The sequence below is a fragment of the Achroia grisella genome, unplaced genomic scaffold, assembly GCF_030625045.1.
Source record: "Achroia grisella isolate CSIRO2021 unplaced genomic scaffold, CSIRO_AGI_Agris_v1 utg2716, whole genome shotgun sequence".
Taxonomy (NCBI): Eukaryota; Metazoa; Arthropoda; class Insecta; order Lepidoptera; family Pyralidae; genus Achroia; species Achroia grisella.
In genome coordinates, this window is record NW_026712761.1 from 657,672 (window position 1) to 677,002 (window position 19,331).

Below are 19,331 nucleotides of genomic sequence, written 5' to 3' on the forward strand. Positions count from 1 at the left end.
ACGTCCTCTAAACAACAAACATTTCATTCGTTCTCTTCCATTCGTTCTCTTTCATTCGTTCATTTTCATTAGTTACATGTCAAAATGTTGTCAGTAAATAATGTAATTTGTATATTCATCATTGCCATGTATAGTGGTATTGTATTTTCTGACGATTTAAAGGTAAGTATTGAAATCCTTAATAATGTCATGAATGTGAAAGTAGGTATAGCAAAAACTACTGAACCGATCGTTATGTAATTTTGTACACATGTTACTGGAGGTATTAGAATTTTTTATTAAAAAAAAACAAATATTTTAGATTCAATGTTAGCCATTATTCATTAGTATGATTGTTTCTATCGGTCTAGGTGTTTTCTATGTATATTATGTATGTAGTTACAAAAAGTATATCATTGTCTAGTACCCATAACACAAGCTCTGCTCACCGTGGGACTAGATGGCGCTGTGTTAATTGTTCAGGATTATTTATTTATTATATATTATTAAATAAAATTCAAATATTTTCTTAAATTCAAATTAACAGCTTTATATTCAAGGCATATGATAGTACAAAAAGTACTTTCATCAAAAATTTATTTAATTTTTATTTGCTGCTTCCTAAATGTCCGTTTATTACGGTATGTACATCAGAAAAAAAATGACTGTATATCTGTCTGTTTGTTCTTGCTAATCTATGAAAGGGCTGGACCGATTTTGATGATCCATCCTCTCTTAAAGTTGGAAGTCCAATCTTATCTGGTCCACAGATATGGCCATCCAAAGCTCTTAGGAAGGACTGGTCTGAGCGGAGCCTTCCCGGCATATATAATAATAATAAACACGAATTATACCAAAAAGTCTTAGCAAACCACTAGACAAATAACTTCCTCTACAATAGACCTCTTACAAAAAGCCGTCATTCTCAATACATGCCTCTTCTTGTTTTTTTTTAAACCACTTAGGTGGCAAACAAGCATAAGGCCCATCTGATGGTAAACGGTTACCGTAGCCTATGGACGTCTGAAACACCAGGGGTGTCACATACGCGTTGCCGACCCTTAAGAAACCTTAATATACCCTTCTTGAAAAACCCAATGCTGTAGTCTCTCGAGAAAACCTTGTATGGAAATTTCTGTCATCTTCTCTTTTATCATCATCCGCGTGTTTGAAAGTATTACCCCTGTACAAAGGGAGATATATAAAACACATATAAAATAATAATAATAATAATCATCATGTTTAATTATCTCAAATAACAACGAATACAATTCCTACTTATATAATAATAACATTTAAAAGTAATGGACCAGACAAAACGGTCCATAACTCAGTGGGGGCAGTGAATCCACCTTCTCTGCTATTCTGTTATAGCCTTTATTAGTAAATTAATACAATAAGAGATCGACGATAGCACGTTAAGTTCTAAACTACTACTAACAAAGTGAACATAAAACTTGACAAGATTAGAGAACGAATAAAATAAGAAGTAATAAAATTTGACGTCAAATTAAAAAAAAAATCCCGTGGAATCTTCTTGAGGTGTTCAACCAGAGCAAAGTGCTTCTAATCTCCTGCTGTATACTCCTTCTCGTCGTTCTATCTTTTCATCCCAATCCTTCACTATTTCTGCTATTAATCTTTGGAATGCACTTCCTGTTGGCCTCAGAAGATGTCAAACCAAATTTTCCTTCAAGAGATCCTTGCGTGAACACTACTCGAAATTCCTGTAGCAATATTCACACAAACCATTGTCTCAAGATATATGTCATGTAATCATATATATTGTATATTTATTATAGTTTAATATTATATTTAAATTGTATGATAATTATTAAGCTTATATATATCGCTTTATTTATGTAATTATATAATTTTAGAAGTATATTTGTACGTTTATATATATATTTTCTGAATTAATCTATTTAATATTTGTAAAAGTGCACCGCCTTATTATCCCTGATCAACGCGACGGTTGACTGGTAGAGAATGCCATCAGGCATTAAGTCCGCCATGTATACAATTTTGTGTGCAAAATTAATTTATTTATTATAAATAAATAAATAAATAAAGTATGGGGAAGCATGGACATGGCAGTAAAATTACAGGGTATGAAGGAATGATAAATGATACCTTAGTTCACCGCCATATTTTTGTAGTAGTAAGTGATAATAATGTTCTTGTACAAAACAAAAACATTATTATCACTTACTACTACCTACTAACTTAAAATTCATAGCGCAGACAATTTTATCTGACAGAACAGAGATTAAGTGCGTAGCGGTTACTAAATTGATTGTCGCATGCCTAAACGTTGTTAATGTAAATCTAATTAAAACAATATTTATTTAAAAGAGCCAGTTTCTTGCTCATTATTCTTGTGATGAGTCTGCATTCCGAATGAGCGGTAGAATAAAAAAATGTGACTATTCAAAAGTGTTTATATTAAGTTTATTTGAATAGAGATTATTTCTATTTATATTAATTAATATATTTTAGGAGGAAACTATAGACAGAGGTGCGCACAGTGATAGAAGTGGACTATGGTTTGGACCAAGACTGGGCAAGAGATCTCTCACTATTTCAAATGAAGACAGCAGGTAACTAACATCAAATAATATATGATCGTAGAAAGGCAGAGGACGCCCTAAAAAAAGATGGATGGATTATGTGAAAGATGATGTGAATATAAGGAGAGTATGCTCAGATATGACGGTAGATAGAGATCAGTGATGATCAGCCAGGCAATGATGATCTTATATATAAAATTCCCGTGTCACAATAATAATAATAAAAACTCTTTATTGCGCATATATAAAAATAAATAATTACAAAAAATAAAGAAAGAAAAAATGGAACAAAGGGCGGCCTTATTGCTCAAAGCGATCTCTTACAGACAACCAGGGAGATAAAAGTATTGGGTGAGGGACAGGTAGGTGGTGCACTAAAAAAGAGAGTTAAATATTATATGAATACTAAATACATATACATACAAATACTAGAGGTATATGTATATATATATATAAACTAGCTGTCCCGGCAAACGTTGATTTGCCTTAAAATAAAAAAATTAGGGGTGGACTACTTCTAACATTTAGGGGGATGAAAAATAGATGTTGGCCGATTCTCAGACCTACACAATACGCTCACAAAATTTCATGAGAATCGGTCAAGCCGTTTCGTAGGAGCATGGAAACGAAAACTGTGACACGAGAATTTTATATATAAGATAAACTAGAATAAGACTAAAAATTCAAAGATTTGTAACGCATCCATTGCATTGTGCGAAGCCTAGCGGTGCCCTCAGACTGAAGTCGTATCGTTCAGCCGCTCCATAAGTCCTTCCTTTGGTTTGGAGTGCCATCTGCACTCACCCCCTATCGTCCGCTGAAGCTGTAAAGGCCAGCTGCGGCCAACAGCATTAGAGTAGTTTGAAAAAACTCTAGCGGTGCCCTCAGACTGAAGTCGTATCCTTCAGCCGCTCCATAAGTCCTTCCGCGGGTTTGGAGTGCCATCTGCACTCGCCTCAGCTATCGTACGGTGAAGCTGTAAATGCCAACTGCGGCCCACAGCAGTAATCCGAAAAAAAACGCATGTATTTTACATGCAAACCTTCCTCTTGAATCTCTATCTATTGCCGAAAACTGCATTAAAATCCGTTGTCCAGTTTAAAAGATCTAAGCGAACAGACAGCGCAAGCATCTCATTTTATACTACCCTAACTACTCGCCCCGGCTTCGCACGGGTTTACATGTATTATATATACATATAAACCTTCCTCATGAAACACTCTATCTATTTAAAAAAACCGCTTCAAAATAAGTTGCGTAGTTTTAAAGATTTAAGCATACATAAGGACAGACAGACAGCGACAGCGACTTTATTTTATAATGTAATGATAAAGGTTAGGTGACTGTCATTTGTCATATTTGTATGTTCCAGACCATTTCTAAGGTTACTGGAGGCTGCAGATGCATTAAAGTATTATTACGACCAGCTACCGTACTACGAGGCGCAGGCAGACGAACCCGAGGCAAAAGGTATGTGTTCTAAGTTAGTGTTTCTCAAACTTTAGTTAGTATATATGTATATGTCCACCGATTTGTCTATACAATAAATAAAATTGTGTATATTTATAATTTTAGAATGAATAACTTCACTAAATGCATATCCTTACTATATAATAATATTATAAATGCGAAAGTAACTCTATCTGTCTGTCTGTCTCGCTTTCACGCCAAAGCTACTGAACCGATTTAAATGAAATTTGGTACACAGATAGTCTAGAACCTGAGAAAGGATATAGGCTACTTTTTAATCCGAAAAAGAGATGTAAGGGGTTGAAAGGGGACATGAAAAGTTATATGGAAGTATCAAGGATTTACGCGGTCGAAGTCACGAGCACATCTAGTGAAAGTATATATATTTTTTTTTTATTTAGGAAGATTAACTGTGTAATTTTACATGTTACTTGTCATATAAAATTGTCCTATGCCAATTAATAATCTTCGCCAATAGTATTACCAGATTAATTTTTTCATTAGCCAATTTTAACTTATTGAAGTAATCACGTGACAGTGTTTCAGTTGTAGTTATACAGTACAAGTAAATAGACCAACATACCCACAAGTAGCGATGTATCCACAGAACACACAAATAAAGTACGGCTATGTACCGTTAAAGAATTGGTTACATATGAGTTTCCTAACTGAGGCAGTGCTGGAACAAAACAGGTCAATATCATGTGGTACTTGGTTAAAGGATTTACATGCTCGTAAAACGAAAGTGTTCTCTCTATATCTGGTCCTGACTGTAGGGACACTTAATATGGCTCTTTGTCTAAGTCTTAGGGTATTAGTTCTTAAGTTTATTTTTGATAGCAGCTCCGAGCAATCAATTCTTCCGTTCGCTATATTCATAAGATAACAGATATCGTTAATATTGTGTCTCATATACAGGGGTAGAAAGTGATACTTTCTACATCTATCATAGTAATCTACAGAGCAATACAATATATATCACAATTACATGTCAAAATAATAAAAAAATGGAATCTTGCTGAGCATTTCATAGCTGAATCCTTCACTAGCAGATAGCTAATGTCATAAGGAGTAACTTAAGCTCGCGCTCTGAAAAAGGTTTTAATATTTTCAGTGACAAAAAAGGTTATATTCACACCCAAATTGGGACGAAGTCTGGACGCCTATTACGACAAGCGAGTGTCAGAGAATGTGGACTTCACTCCCCGCCTTGGAAGAAGGTTGACTGACGACATGCCCGCAACGCCGCCTGACCAGGAATTGTAAGATCCACTGGATTATATTTTTTTTTTCGGACTACTCTAATGCTGTTGGCCGCAGCTGGCCTTTATAGCTTCACCGGACGTTAGTGGCGAGTGCAGACGGCACTCCAAACCCGTGGAAGGACTTATGGAGCGGCTGAAGGCCAACTCCTGCCTGATGGATACGACTTTAGTCTGAGGGCACCACTAGGGATTCGAACCTCGGCTCAGGCCGTCGTAATTTCGATCCCCGTTTGAATTGGACGGGGGATCGATCGGAGGAGCGGATATTATGTATATGTACTAAAAAGCAGCATAGCTTTATGTGCACACAGGACCGTATATGATACAATAAATGACTTATATGCTAAATTTATGACAGGTATAGAAAGGTAAAATATTACAATTTATTTATTTTTTTATTTCCAGATACAGACCGGACCCTGAGCAACTGAGCAGAAAGTATTTCTCGCCAAGACTTGGGAGAAATTTGAACTTGACACCAAGACTTGGCCGTGAACTCTACGGTAAGTTATATAACAGTTTCAGTGGTGTAATGGTGCATCAGTCCATCTTAGTCATCCCGGTGGTCGCGGGTTCGATTCCTTGTACGCTTAAACATTAGTATTCAAGAGTATGATTATTTTTATTGTTCTGGGTGTTTTCTATATATATTATTTCTGTATTTATATAACAAACAAAAGTATTTCTATCAGTAGTTTGGTACCATACATAATACAAACTAAGATTAAAACCGATGGTGATGAGCGATGAGATGATGAGATGGTGGTGTGCAAATAGTCTGGGGTTATTATTATTATTATAATAACTGGTGTTGGAGATAGAAGGTAAGCGAGGTCTTCAGTTAATCTATCAAGCACTACAAGATAAGCGACCTTCAGGTGTGCTTATCTCATCATCCTTCACTGGTGTCTCACTAGCTAACGTACACCGCTAGCGCAGGAGAGTGCTGTACCATATTCAACCATTACAAATAGTATAAATAGAATTTATTTTTTATTTTCAGAAATATACCCACGTCAAATAAGAGTTGTGAGAAGTGCAAACAAAACAACATCATCGTAACTCAAAATGTACCGATTTTAAACTTTAATTAAGTATTTTATAATATTTTGGACGAAGTAAACACTTATGACAACCAAAGTTGTACCAATTCATTAAACTAAATTATAGATAAATAAAGATGTGATACAAGTAGCAAAGGTGTTTAATTTAAGTAATATAATGCTGGCAAGAATGGACAAGGTAAAGAAATAATACATCCGGGGAAGTATGAAAGTAGCGCCAGTATCAGAGAAGTTGAAGAGTAAACGTTTGTTTAAGTTTAGGCACATAATCCGTAGAAATGAAGTGACAATTTTTAAGAAAGTATTAAACAAGATGCACTTAGAGATACACTATTACACTTTTACAAAATTGATGTTAAGAGCAAAAGAATATATTTCTAATTATTTATTAAAACTTTAATGCACAAATATTCAAATAAATGCACATGGCGGAATTAAAACCTTGAGGCATTTTTTCCCAGTCAGCCATACGGCAAACAGAGATACATGTAGGCGATGCATTATCAATTATATATATAAAAAATACATATACATACAATATATATACAAATCAACAATGAAAGTCGTAAAAGTGCAGGGGTATAGGAATAATAGTATTATATTTAAATTTGGGTTAAAAATAATTACTCTACTTTTGGGAAAGGTTTATAATACTGTATAGGCTACTCAGCCTTCATATCTATATAGTAAAATATAATTATAAATACAAATATTAAATAAAGACAAACATATATACACATATATCAACATTATATTTACACTTATATCTATTTATTTTATATTATTATTATACTATGTACATCACACTTTACCATATGAATATAGTTACATCTTATGCTGCGTCTTATATATGTTTGTCTTTATTTAATATTTGTATATATAATTATATTTTACTATATACATATATATGAAGGTTGAGTATCCTATAACTGTTTTAAACTTTTTTCACGGTATTACTATTGATCATATTATTAAAGTGCTCTCGCTATTTTGACGTAGTTACAAACGTCCTACTTACGGGTCGATGGTGAATATCTTATTTAAATAATGTGTAGGAGAATGTAAAGGTCAAGAAAAAGACAATTGTTTTCTAGAAATATGTATTCTGTCAAAGCGTCAATTGAATTCTGCCATTGATACTAGCCAGAGGGTTTCCTATAGGCTTCAAAACCTCTGGTTCTCTATCTTTTTCAGGTATAGGTTCATTGAAATCGTACTTTTCTGCTATCAATGGTAACTTAGCATAATAATTTGGACTACTCATCCTGTAATATTTCTTAGTCGGTATCATGGTTCCAATCTTCTTTGTATTAGCTTTATTAAGAGTAACTTCTTTATCAACAGATGCTTTATAATCATACAACAAATCTTCAGTTTTAGCTTTAGGTTCATCAGGTTTACTAACTTCATCGTAATCGCTTTCTTTATCTTCTTTATCAGTTTCGACCATTGGTAGCCACTCATCATTAACCGTTTTCTTTTTCATATACTGACGGGCTTTTTGTTTCGATTTATAGGTTGTTGTTTCATCACTATCGAAAACGTTATCCTTTTTTGGCGTAACATAATCTTCGTAGCTATCCTTAGATTCTTTACCAGTCATATGAATTTCTTTAAATATCAACCCATCATCATGAGCATCTTTAATCGGTTCTTCATTTGTAGTATTTTTCATAAATTTTTCACCAAATTGTGGCTGCTGTTCATACCAGTTTTTATTAATTTTATGTTGTTGAACTTTGGACGTTGAGCTTTGACTGTTTCGAGTTTGTACTTTTTTTATATCTTTCTTCATATTAGGCCTCTCTATGTGTGTCACTTTATCTTTTTTAGACAATAGACTTTTATTACTGTTATATACTTCTCCTAATTTTTCTTTAACTGTATTAAAAAGTGCTACTAAATCAATTTTTGGCATATTAAATGTGTTTTCACCAGCATGTTCTTCCTGTATCATTGTGTACATTCTTTTATTATCAGCTGTATCTTCTTGTGATTCATATTCTTTATTTCTACTATCTTCTTCTTGTCTATATTTTATAAAAGAAGCAGAAGCCATATCTGCTAGCTGATCAGCTAATTTATCGGGAACAAACTTCTTGGCCATATTGCGGAAGTCTTCTAAATTCGCAGCAAATAGAACATATCCATTTATCGCTGTGATTATTATTGAGAAGTAACCTGTAATATAGTATAAATCATACTCGATGAATGGTTGTTTGTTACTCTTTCACGCTAAAACTGGGCAGATTTTGATGAAACTTTATAGTAACATAGTTTATACACCAGAATAACAATACATCGGCTAAATTTAAAATTATATAATACTTCGGATGCATATAATAAACTTTCTCTTGAATCACTCTATCTATTGCAGAAAACTACTACGTAATCTATCTCACTCAAAGGTGACTGACATAGTGATCTATCAACGCACAGCCCAAATCACTGGTCGGATCGGGCTGAAATTTGGCATGCAGGTAGATGTTATGACGTAGGTATCCGCTAAGAAAGGATTTTCATAAATTCTACCCCCATGGAAATAAAATAGGGGATGAAAGTTTGTATGAAACTTTGTCAATTTTAAACCGATCAGGCTGAGATTTCGCTTGCATAAAGCTACTATGACGTAGGCATCCTCTAAGAAAGGATTTTGATAAATTCCACTTCAAAGGGGATAAATTAACGCGAGCGAAGCCGCGGGCAAAAGCTAGTTTAAAAGATATAACCGAACAGACAGCGTCGGCGACTCTGTTTTATACTACGTAAAAGTAAATAGAAATATTATTAATATACTCACATGTTCTACAAAAATGGAATAACAAAGTCATTTTACTTGTTACAATAAATATTCACATAAAATTGTAAGCGATAACAAAATTTGTGTTTCGACATAAAGTTTTATATTTGTTGTTATGATTTATGTTAAATATATAATCATTCGGAAGAATACGAATGAATGAGTGACTGAAATGAATGATAGACAAACACACGGTACTATGTTTTCGAAATAGAAATTCCAAGAAATGGGCTTATATTAAAACGTTTAAAAGTTGGCGATCAGGTCCGTACTATTTCTTTTTTTATTTCCAATTATTCTATGCTGGCCATAACGACGGCGAACAACGAATCCGAGGTATTTTTTTTGAGGGTTGATAATAGAATGGTGCACCCGCCTGCGCTAACGGTTTACGCTGGCGGGGCACCAGTGGAGGATGACAAGATGAGCATGAGGTCAGGTCAGTTAGCCCGTAGTGCAAATTCACCAGGAATTTAACATTCGAGGTTTGAACCCCTAATGGTGCCCTCACTAAAGTCGTATCCGTCAGGCAGGAGATAGCCTTCAGCTGCACCATAAGTGATTCCTTTGGTTTGGAGTGCCAACTGCACTCGCCCCCTATAGTCCGGTGAAGCTGTACAGGTCAGCTGCGGCCAACAGCATTAGAGTAGTCCGGAAAAGGTCATACTAACTTTCATGTGCTCCTAATTCCTAATTGTTTTATATATATTTTTTTTATTTATTACACGTTTTGACTTGTAAAATGTGAACTTACAAGGATTGTTCAAAAGAGCAACACACAAGTTTCTTGCTTATTCTTCTTGTGATGAGACAGCTTTCCGAATAAGCGGTAGATTTAAAAAAATGTTGACTATTCAAAAGTGCTTAAATTAAGTTTATTTGAATAAATGATTTTCTATTCTATTCTATTCTATTTAAATAACTTTAATGCACGTCATACACAGGTAAAAAGTACATATGGCGGACTTAACACCTAACGGCATTTTCTACCAGGCAACCATGAGTTGTGCAGAGATAACAATTTGGCGGTGCAAACAACATTATAATAATTTGATAAAACGAACACAAGTAAAAATATAAATATGTATACACATAAATATCCCTACAAATATACATATATGTATATATGTTTATAAACTATAATGCGCCGCTAACTAACTTCTCAGTTTGCCTTATGGTTGACTGGTAGAGAACGCCCTTAGGTGTTAAGTTCGCCATATGTACATTTATATATTGTATTTGTGCATTAAAGTTTAAATAAATAAATAAATAAATATACATACAAAAATATACCATACATACAATACTATTAATTATACCCGTATATGTCTGCAATTTACTTCTAATACAAGAAACTACTTATATACAACAATCCTGAACTTAAATACAGCTCCTACTAACATACTAAACATCTATTTCTTTAATTTTTTAAACATTCAACTTTTGTAAATAACCCAAGAATACACATTTATACATAGCACGAGTGGTCTCATCATTTGGCCTCTCTCATCCTGATGCTGCTAGAACAGGTGAACCTACATTTCGGAATAATAGCTGTCCTATCATAGTCGCTAAATGAAGACTACAGCAAGATTTTAAGATCAATTTTATTATAATACTAGCTGTCCAGGCAAACGTTGTTTTGCCTTAAAATAAAAAAAAATTAGGGGTGGACTACCCCTAACATTTAGGGGGTTGAAAAATAGATGTTGGCCGATTCTCAGACCTACACAATACGCTCTCAAAATTTCATGAGAATCGGTTAAGCCGTTTCGGAGGAGTATGGGAACGAAAACTGTGACACGAGAATTTTATATATAAGATATAACCCTGGACAATTAACAAAGCGTCTTTTTGTTCCACGGTAAGCAGAGCTTGTGTTCTGTTTACTAGACAACTGATATAAATACTTACATTTTTTATTATAATATATATAGAAAACACCCAGACTGATACAAACAATCATACTACAAATGTTTGCACCGTGCGAGGAATCGAACCCGCGATCATAGGAAATAAAACGGTGTGTTTTCGTTTAATCACCTCCTGATGCTGCTGGAGCAAGCCGTGGTAATTGCTAAATTACAGCTAGCTTCTAAGATCTTTATTTTTTTTATAAAACTATACAAGTATTAACTTGAAATTCATAGCGCTGATAATATTATCTGATTGAACAGAGATTATTAGCGTAGCGTGATTGTTATTGTCGCATGTTATGTTAATTGTCGCATGCCTAATCTTTGTTAATGTAAATCTACTTAAAACAACATTTATTTAAAAGAGCAACACATAAGTTTCTTTAGTCTTCTTGTGATGAGTCTGCATTCCGGATGAGTGGTAGAATCAATGAAATGTTTATTCAAAAGTGCTTATATTAAGTTTATTTGAATAAAGATTATTTCTATTCTATTCTATTCTATTAAATATTCTAACATGTATAGTATGTCGTAAATGTTTACTCTGTGTTATCCGCCTAGGTCTATGTATGTATGTGTATTATTATTAATTAGTAGTGTATTATTAGTATTATTTATAAATTTTTTTTAGTAATTAAATTAAATTGTTTATTAATGAGTATATTATATCCATAATAATAATAGCTGAGAAAAAATAAAGAATAATAATAATAATCTCAGGACAATTCACACAGCGCCATCTAGACCCAAGTTAAGCTAGCTAAAGCTTGTGTTATGGGTTACTTATCTAGTACTGATACAAATACATACATATATATTTTTTTCGTAAATACATACATATTATACATAGAAAACACCCAGACCGATACAAACAATCATACTCATGAATACAAATGTTTGTGCCGTGCGAGGAATCGAACCCGCGACCATCGGTCGTAAAGCGGTGTGCTAGACCGCTAGACCACCGAGGTCGTCATATAAAATATATAATTAAATAATTTATGTATGTAACTGTAATTCATTTCTTACTAATTTCGATATTAATAAATAAACGATTTAGAATAATAAATTTAACGGCATAATGGTTAAAATTAAGGGTTATATGTATTTTTAACAAGGAATTATTATTATTATTTTATTATATTCATTATATATGATGGTATCCGCAGAATATCAGCGTCGTGGCACCCCGTCACGACATATGCTGAGCGGAGACCTATTTGGTACTGTAAAATTAATATAAACCGATAAAATGTAAAGTAAATTTAAAAATTATTTTCAGTGTACCAAATAAACAATTTTCTTTCTTTTCTTTTTTCTTTCTTAACATCAGTCTAGGCATGGGTCCGAATCCAACTCGGCACATGTCGATTACTGAGGTTTGGGTTTTGTGTATCTTATATATTTAGATGTTCTGGTTGATCCTGAAATATAAATTTTATAATTAATATTTATAACTTACTAGCTGAGCCCGCGGTTTCACTCGCGTGAAGTTTATAGCCTATGTATTATTCTGTATCTGTATCTATATATACATATCCGTTAATTATCCATAAATATCCGTTGAGTAGTTTTCCCGTAAAAGAGTAACAAACATCCATCCATCTATGCATCCATATTCAAAAACATTATGGAAAAGTTTCATTAAAATTTGTTCAGTAGTTTTTGCGTGAAAGAGTAACAAACATCCATACATGTATAGGCGACAGTTACTTTAACAGGTGAACCTGTGGTAGTGTCAACTTGTTGGTATTCCAAATAAAAAAAAACAAATGTTTAAAAATATTTTTTTTCCTCATTTACAAAATATATAATACCTATGTATACTTTAGCCTTACTATCGTTACTAATATTATAAATACGAAAGTAAAGCGAGACAGACAGACAGAGTGTCTGGTTGTCTGTCTCGCTTTCAGACGAAAACTCCTGAACCGATTTAAATAAAATTTGGTATAAAGATAGTCTAGACCATGAGAAAGGACATGGACTACTTCTTAATGCGAAAAAAGGGTTGTAAGGGGTTGAAAGCGATATCATATAGAAGTATTGTCATTTTCAAAGCTAGAATCTTAAAACTTATTTTTAAGCCTATTGATTGACTTGTATGCCGAAAAAGAGATGGATGGACTGTGTGAAAGATGATATGGTAAGAAAGGAGGTAAATAACGCGATGACTGCGAACAGGGATGAATGGAAGCGAAAAACATATTACGCCGACCACAAATAAATGGGATAAGGAAGAAGCAGATGATGAGTATGTAATTTTGTATGGAAATTCATCATTTTTGAAGCTGGAACGATGAAACATTTTTAATTGGCATTTATTAGCTTAGATTTTTCTTTTTCATTATTTGGTCAAGGTCAATATTTTATGCGGACAAAGTCGCGGGTACAGCTAGTACGAATATATAACCAATACTAGATGTACCCGTGACTTCGTCCGCGTGGAAGTCGACTTTATTTTCCAAAATAAAGTAGCCTGTGTTACTCCCCTTAAAAAATACCGTCTAAATCGGTCCAGCCATTTCAGAAATTAGCCGGAACAAACAGACAGACAGATAAAAATTGTAAAAAATATTATTTTGGTATATATGTATCGTATATATGTATCGTATATATATTCATATGCATGTAGTAAAAAACGGTTATTTCAATATTACAAACAGACACTCCAATTTTATTTATATGTATAGATGTATAGATTAAGTTTGTTAAGATGTCTATATTTACCTTCGTGTCCATTCATAGTCACACACGGCGGACGAAATATTCGTGACTGTTTTAAAATATTACTCGAATTTCTTAAATCCAAGTGCCAACTCTTAAAAAGTGCTTTTAGCCCATATTTCAAACTTCTAAAGGAGTGCCTCTTCTCTGGAAATGTAATAATGAATAGCAATTTAATTCGAGGATGTAAATGGAAAAATAATAAAATAAATATAATGGTATATAAATAAAAAAGTACATAGTATAAAACAAAGTCGCTCAAGATGTCTGTCCGTCCTTATGTATAAGGATGGACAGACATCTAGATGGCGCTGTGTGAGTTGTACTGAAAAAAAAAACTTCAATTTGTTTCTCATTTACAAATTCCTTGGTAACCTAATATGATTTTAGAACAGCTTCCAAATATACTAGCAACTTAAACAAGTGAGAGAGGTAACCAAACAAACGATTTTGACGACAACCTTTGTAAAACATCTTTGGAATGTAATGAAAAAATTATATTATTTACAATAGAGATGTGTCAACTTGAGTTGCGGTGAATTCGAGTTAACTCGAGTTGAATTCTGCCAACTCTAGTTGGAAGTATTCAACTGGTAAATGAACGAATCAAGCTAAAGAGCGAGAACATGATTCTGTCGTAGAACCGACAATGACATGAAATTTTCTGATCATTTCATATCATACATATAAAAATTTCACTCAAATGTTTCAATATTGATTTGAGGTCGTTATAATTTTTTTTTCGCATATTCATCCGGTTATATTATCATTAAAATGATTCTATAAGTCCTTCCGCGGCTTTGAAGTGCCATTTCTACTCGCCCCCTATGGTTCGGTGAAGCTTTCAAGGCTAGCTGCTGCCAAAAACATTAGATTTGTTCGAAAAATAAAACAAAACTGTTTATTACAGGTAACCCGAGTCATCATCATCATCATCATCATCGCAGCCCGGAAGACGTCCACTGCTGGACATAGGCCTCCCCCAAAGATCTCCACGACGATCGGTCCTGCGCTGCTCGCATCCAATGCCTTCCCGCGATCTTGACCAGATCGTCGGTCCACTCAACCCGAGTCAACTCAAGTTTTTTTTTAAATTTGAGAAATATTAGTTTGTATGCTTCAGCGTTTGCGCCAGTGGTTTACGCTCGCTTCAGCAGAGTTTGAAAAGGATTGTATACTTATGATTTACTTAGATGTGAAGTTTAAAATAATTCTTGAAATATTATGTTATATTTATATATTATATTATTATAGTGGCATATTGATTTTATAAGTAAAAGAAGACAAAAGAATAACAAGGACTAACAAAACAATATAAAACAAACAACAACAAAAAAATAAAAGTACAGAACAAAACAACGATAAAACGTAAAGCAAAATAAATAACAAATCAATGAAGATGTTGGTGGTTGATGGTGGTATGGATATGTTGCTGATGATGGTATGAGAATGTTGATGATGATGATTATGTCTGATAGTCAACTCGAGTTAACTCGAGTTATGTTTATTACAAGTTAGCACATCTCTAATTTGCAACTAGGTTACTCGCGCAAATTCGTCTGCATTACACTTACGTCACGTAAGTGTAATGCAGACGTATCATTGTACGTCGTCCAGTATACTTTATATCTTTTTAAATTATAAGTTATATGTTATTCTGATGTATAAGCTATATTACTGTACAGTTTGATAAAAATCCGTTCTGTAGTTTTTCCGTGAAAGAGTAACAATCCTCCATGCATTTGTCACAAACTTACGCGTTTATAATAGTATATTAATTAATATTAGTAAGGTTTACCATTTATTATCGTGTTCAACAATGTTTTGATAGCAGTGATGTCCCATTGGAAAAAGCGTAATTGCAAATTACTAATTTGAAACAATATGGAAAAGATATCTTCCTTTGTATGACCAGTTGTATTGACGCTAATCAGTTGTATGAGCCTGAAAATATTGATTTTATACCATACACACACACGTTATCTGTATGATACGCTTTCATGCAAATATTGCTAAAGTAATTAACGAGAAACTTTACAAAAATATATTAAACTAGCTATTGCCCGCTGCTTCGCTTGCGTTAATTTATCCCCTTAGGGGTGGAATTTATCAAAATGCTTTCTTAGGGGATGCCCACGTCATAGCAGCTTTATGCATGCAAAGTCTCAGCCCGATCGGTTTAAAATTGACAAATTTTCATACAAAGTTTCATCCCCTATTTCATCCCCTTGGGGGTAGAATTAATGAAAATCCAAATTTCTGCCCGAACCGTCCAGTGGTTTGGACTGTGCGTTGATAGATCACTATCTCAGTCACCTTTGAGTTTATATATATATATGAGGTGTTTTAACATACAGGTTAAGTCAGTGGTTCCCAAATAGTTTTTGCTTCGTACCACTACAAAAAAGACCTCAAACCTTGCGTACCCCTTATTGTACCAAACACACTAATATTATAATTGTGAAAGTTTGTGAGTGTGTGTGTTTGTTTTACTGATAACCGCACGTACCTCTTGATGCAACTTCACGTACCCCTGGGGGTACCCGTACCACTAATTGGGAAACACCGGGTTAAATAAACAATAGGAAATTAAATAATTACAATACACACAATCTCTATCAATGGGTAGAAAAAGAAGACAGTAGGTGGTAGGTAACGCATGAATACAATTATATATTTATAACTAGCTGTTCCCGCGACTTCGTCCGCGTGGAATTTAACTTCATTTTTCTAAAGTAAAAGTATCCTAAGTTACTTCTTATCACATTTGCTACCTGCCAAAAAAAGTCCCGTCAAAATTGGTCCAGCCATTTCAGAGATTAGCAGGAACAAACAGACAGACAATAAATTGTAAAAAATATTATTTTGGTGTATGTACCGTATTTATATTCATATGCATGTAGTATAAAAAACGGTTATTTCAATATTACAAACAGACACTCCAATTTTATTTATATGTATAAATGTATAGATTATATATTATGTAAAAGCTAATACAGACTAAATAATTGTTTAAAATAGCTCATCTTAGTTTGTTTGCTATTACGAAAAAGGGTCGTAAATTTAACTAAGTGCAAGACGTCTGCGAAGATTCTAAGTATATTGTATGCCTTTAATAGGATAATAGGTCCAGCTCTACATAAATATGTAGACCCTTCTACCGAAATCATCATCATCGCAGCCGGAAGACGTCCACTGCTGGACATAGGCCTCCTCCCAAGATCTCCACGACGATCGGTCCTGCACTGCTCGCATCCAATGCTTTCCAGCGATCTTGACCAGATCGTCGGGTCCACCTTGCTGGAGGTATTACCGTCATACAGCTTATATATTCAGCAAACTGCTTTGCGACAGTGTTAAGTGAGATAGCGTGACCATGACCTTCGCAGTCCACTACAAAACTTGCCATATAGGGAAACAGGATTGTTAATATTGTGGACTGATCATCCCATTGCTAACAATGTACCATTTCAAGTTGATCTCCACGCAGTTCTCCCTGGAAATCATCATGATATATTCCTAAAGATCAGAGGTGTTGCGGGGAACTGTCACAGCGATCCCGCGACTTCGAAATATGGCGTTGGACATTATATCATGGAGTGTTTAGTGTACCCGCTTGTCTCCCGGGATGGGCAATTTTCCATGAGGATTTACTCCAAGTAAAAAAAAGACTTTGAAACTTACCTCATAACCGTCGGATCATCAATTTTGACAGATTTCGGCGAGCCTAACTCCTTCTTATGGCCGACCAAATATGGCGTCACCAGATCTTGACACTGCATCCATTGTATCGGTACATCTCTAATATTGCTCGGTACCTTTCTCCTATAGAATATATCTATTGCTGTCTGCGCTTTATATTTCTTTGTTCGCGTCCTTAAAGGTTTAACTGATTCACTTATCAGATCTGAATTGCTGGGAATCTTGACCGGCATTGCAGTGGTTGTTTTAATTTCCGGAAGTTTAAATTTGCCATTCCTTTTTCGATCGTTGTTGTCCATTATTGGTGTGATCGGTATTGATTCAATATCGACGTATTCGTAATTCTCATCGAATGTCACTTCTTCGTTTATGGGCGAAATTAATTGGGTCCTTTGTTTTTGTTTGATTTTATCCGTTAGTTTTTGTTTCAAGATCTTCACTCGTTCGTGCAGGCCCGGTGTTGTTTTGGCCGTCTTTGTTAAAACTCCACTCTGTACTAGATATGTGACAAATAATCGATTATATATTCTTATATTTTTCTCATAATAATCAATTTTTTACGATCGGGTTTTTTTACGGTGGCGGTATAATAAAAGAGCAATATGAAATATTTACAGCAGAAAAAAACATGTACAGTCTCAACTCTCAAATTAATTTGATTTGTTATTTGTATTTCTATCAATATAAGTAAATCAAAAATTTAATATGATACACAAATTGTGATTTAAAAAATAATGTATCTGTAAAAAATCGATTGCTCTGCTACAAAGAACCCAGTTTTAATAACTTATTTAATAATTGCCATTTTTTACAGGTGCTTCTTTTATTTGAGTTTTTTTTTATACAAATGTCATAAAAAACAAATGAAACAATTTGTTTTGCTTAGTTTGTTTTTTATGACATTTGTAACAAGAGTAGGTACTCACAGACCAAAAATTGAAAAAATTAAATAAATGAAAAAATAATCGATTCTTATTCAATATCAAAATAGATTTTTTTTATACCACGAAGGTGGCAAACAAGCATACGGCCCATCTGATGGTAAATGGTTACCGTAGCGTAAGGACACTGAAACATCAGGAAAATCCTTAATATTTTAATGGATTAAGTATTAAATAATAATAATAAAATAATATTACAATTAGAATTTTTAAGAGTAATATATATTGAATATTATATATATTATAATATTGAATAAGATCATTAAAATAATCATTATTTATTTTATTATTATCATTGAATACTTAAGAATTTAATAAAATTCCATTTTGTCATTAATGGAATGTTATTTATATTATGTTCACATATTAATCTTCTTTTTATATACAGGACATCTGTTCGGATATCGTCGGCTCGCCGGACTGGAGTCCGCGGGCGGTGCTGCGGGATCCGGCTCGAAGGACCATTATTGTAGGGTCCTAAACTAGATTCGACCCCACTACCATGGTTTGTCGAAGTATAAAACAGCTACGTAACAACCGTTTCTTACATAATACTTACCAAACAATACAATATTTAAATATATGAACAACATGTTAGCTACAGTCCTATGTACTTTAGAAACTAATGTAATAATTTTTCATTCTAAGATATTAAATGCATTCGAGCGTTTTCATACACATTACAAATTTCAAAACATGGTATACGTAGGTAACAAAATGTTACCATTTTGAACGTATACAATAACACTAGTAACCCTGGACAATTCACACAGCGCCATCTAGTTTCAAGCTTAGCAGAGCTTGTGTTATTATTGGTGCTAGATAACTGACACAAGTATTTTTTTTTCGAATGCAACATTACAAGGCTCTCTCCAAAGTGGGAAAAAGGATTGTTAG

The 19,331-nt window shown here is 33.7% G+C and overlaps 2 protein-coding genes across 2 annotated transcripts; one reads left to right on the forward strand and one right to left on the reverse strand.

Moving 5' to 3' along the window:
• LOC131842982 (PBAN-type neuropeptides-like) lies at positions 1 to 6,429 on the forward strand. The gene is made up of 6 exons (XM_059191575.1): positions 1 to 162; positions 2,479 to 2,579; positions 3,922 to 4,019; positions 5,134 to 5,281; positions 5,690 to 5,787; positions 6,288 to 6,429. Exons 1-6 carry the CDS (start codon positions 85 to 87, stop codon positions 6,344 to 6,346), a joined length of 582 nt encoding a protein of 193 aa, XP_059047558.1. The 5' UTR covers positions 1 to 84; the 3' UTR covers positions 6,347 to 6,429.
• Positions 6,430 to 12,386: 5,957 nt separating this feature from the next.
• Positions 12,387 to 18,899, reverse strand: LOC131843035 (uncharacterized). The gene is made up of 5 exons (XM_059191624.1): positions 18,821 to 18,899; positions 17,476 to 17,989; positions 15,590 to 15,735; positions 13,795 to 13,938; positions 12,387 to 12,488 (listed from the first exon to the last, which is right to left on the reverse strand). Exons 1-5 carry the CDS (start codon positions 18,897 to 18,899, stop codon positions 12,436 to 12,438), a joined length of 936 nt encoding a protein of 311 aa, XP_059047607.1. The 3' UTR covers positions 12,387 to 12,435.
• Positions 18,900 to 19,331: the final 432 nt, after the last annotated feature.

Bases quoted from the DNA above. Each gene is read 5' to 3' on its own strand.
- LOC131842982 (XM_059191575.1), top strand. From the start codon at position 85: ATGTTGTCAGTAAATAATGTAATTTGTATATTCATCATTGCCATGTAT. The intron at 4,020-5,133 runs GTATGTGTTCTA...TAATATTTTCAG, and splicing joins AGACGAACCCGAGGCAAAAG to TGACAAAAAAGGTTATATTC. The intron at 5,282-5,689 runs GTAAGATCCACT...TTTTATTTCCAG, and splicing joins ACGCCGCCTGACCAGGAATT to ATACAGACCGGACCCTGAGC.
- LOC131843035 (XM_059191624.1), bottom strand. From the start codon at position 18,899: ATGGTCCTTCGAGCCGGATCCCGCAGCACCGCCCGCGGACTCCAGTCC. The intron at 15,736-17,475 runs GTAAGTTTCAAA...CAATATTTTCAG, and splicing joins GATGATCCGACGGTTATGAG to GCTCATACAACTGATTAGCG. The intron at 12,489-13,794 runs GTAAATATAGAC...TTTATATTTCAG, and splicing joins GACTATGAATGGACACGAAG to GATCAACCAGAACATCTAAA.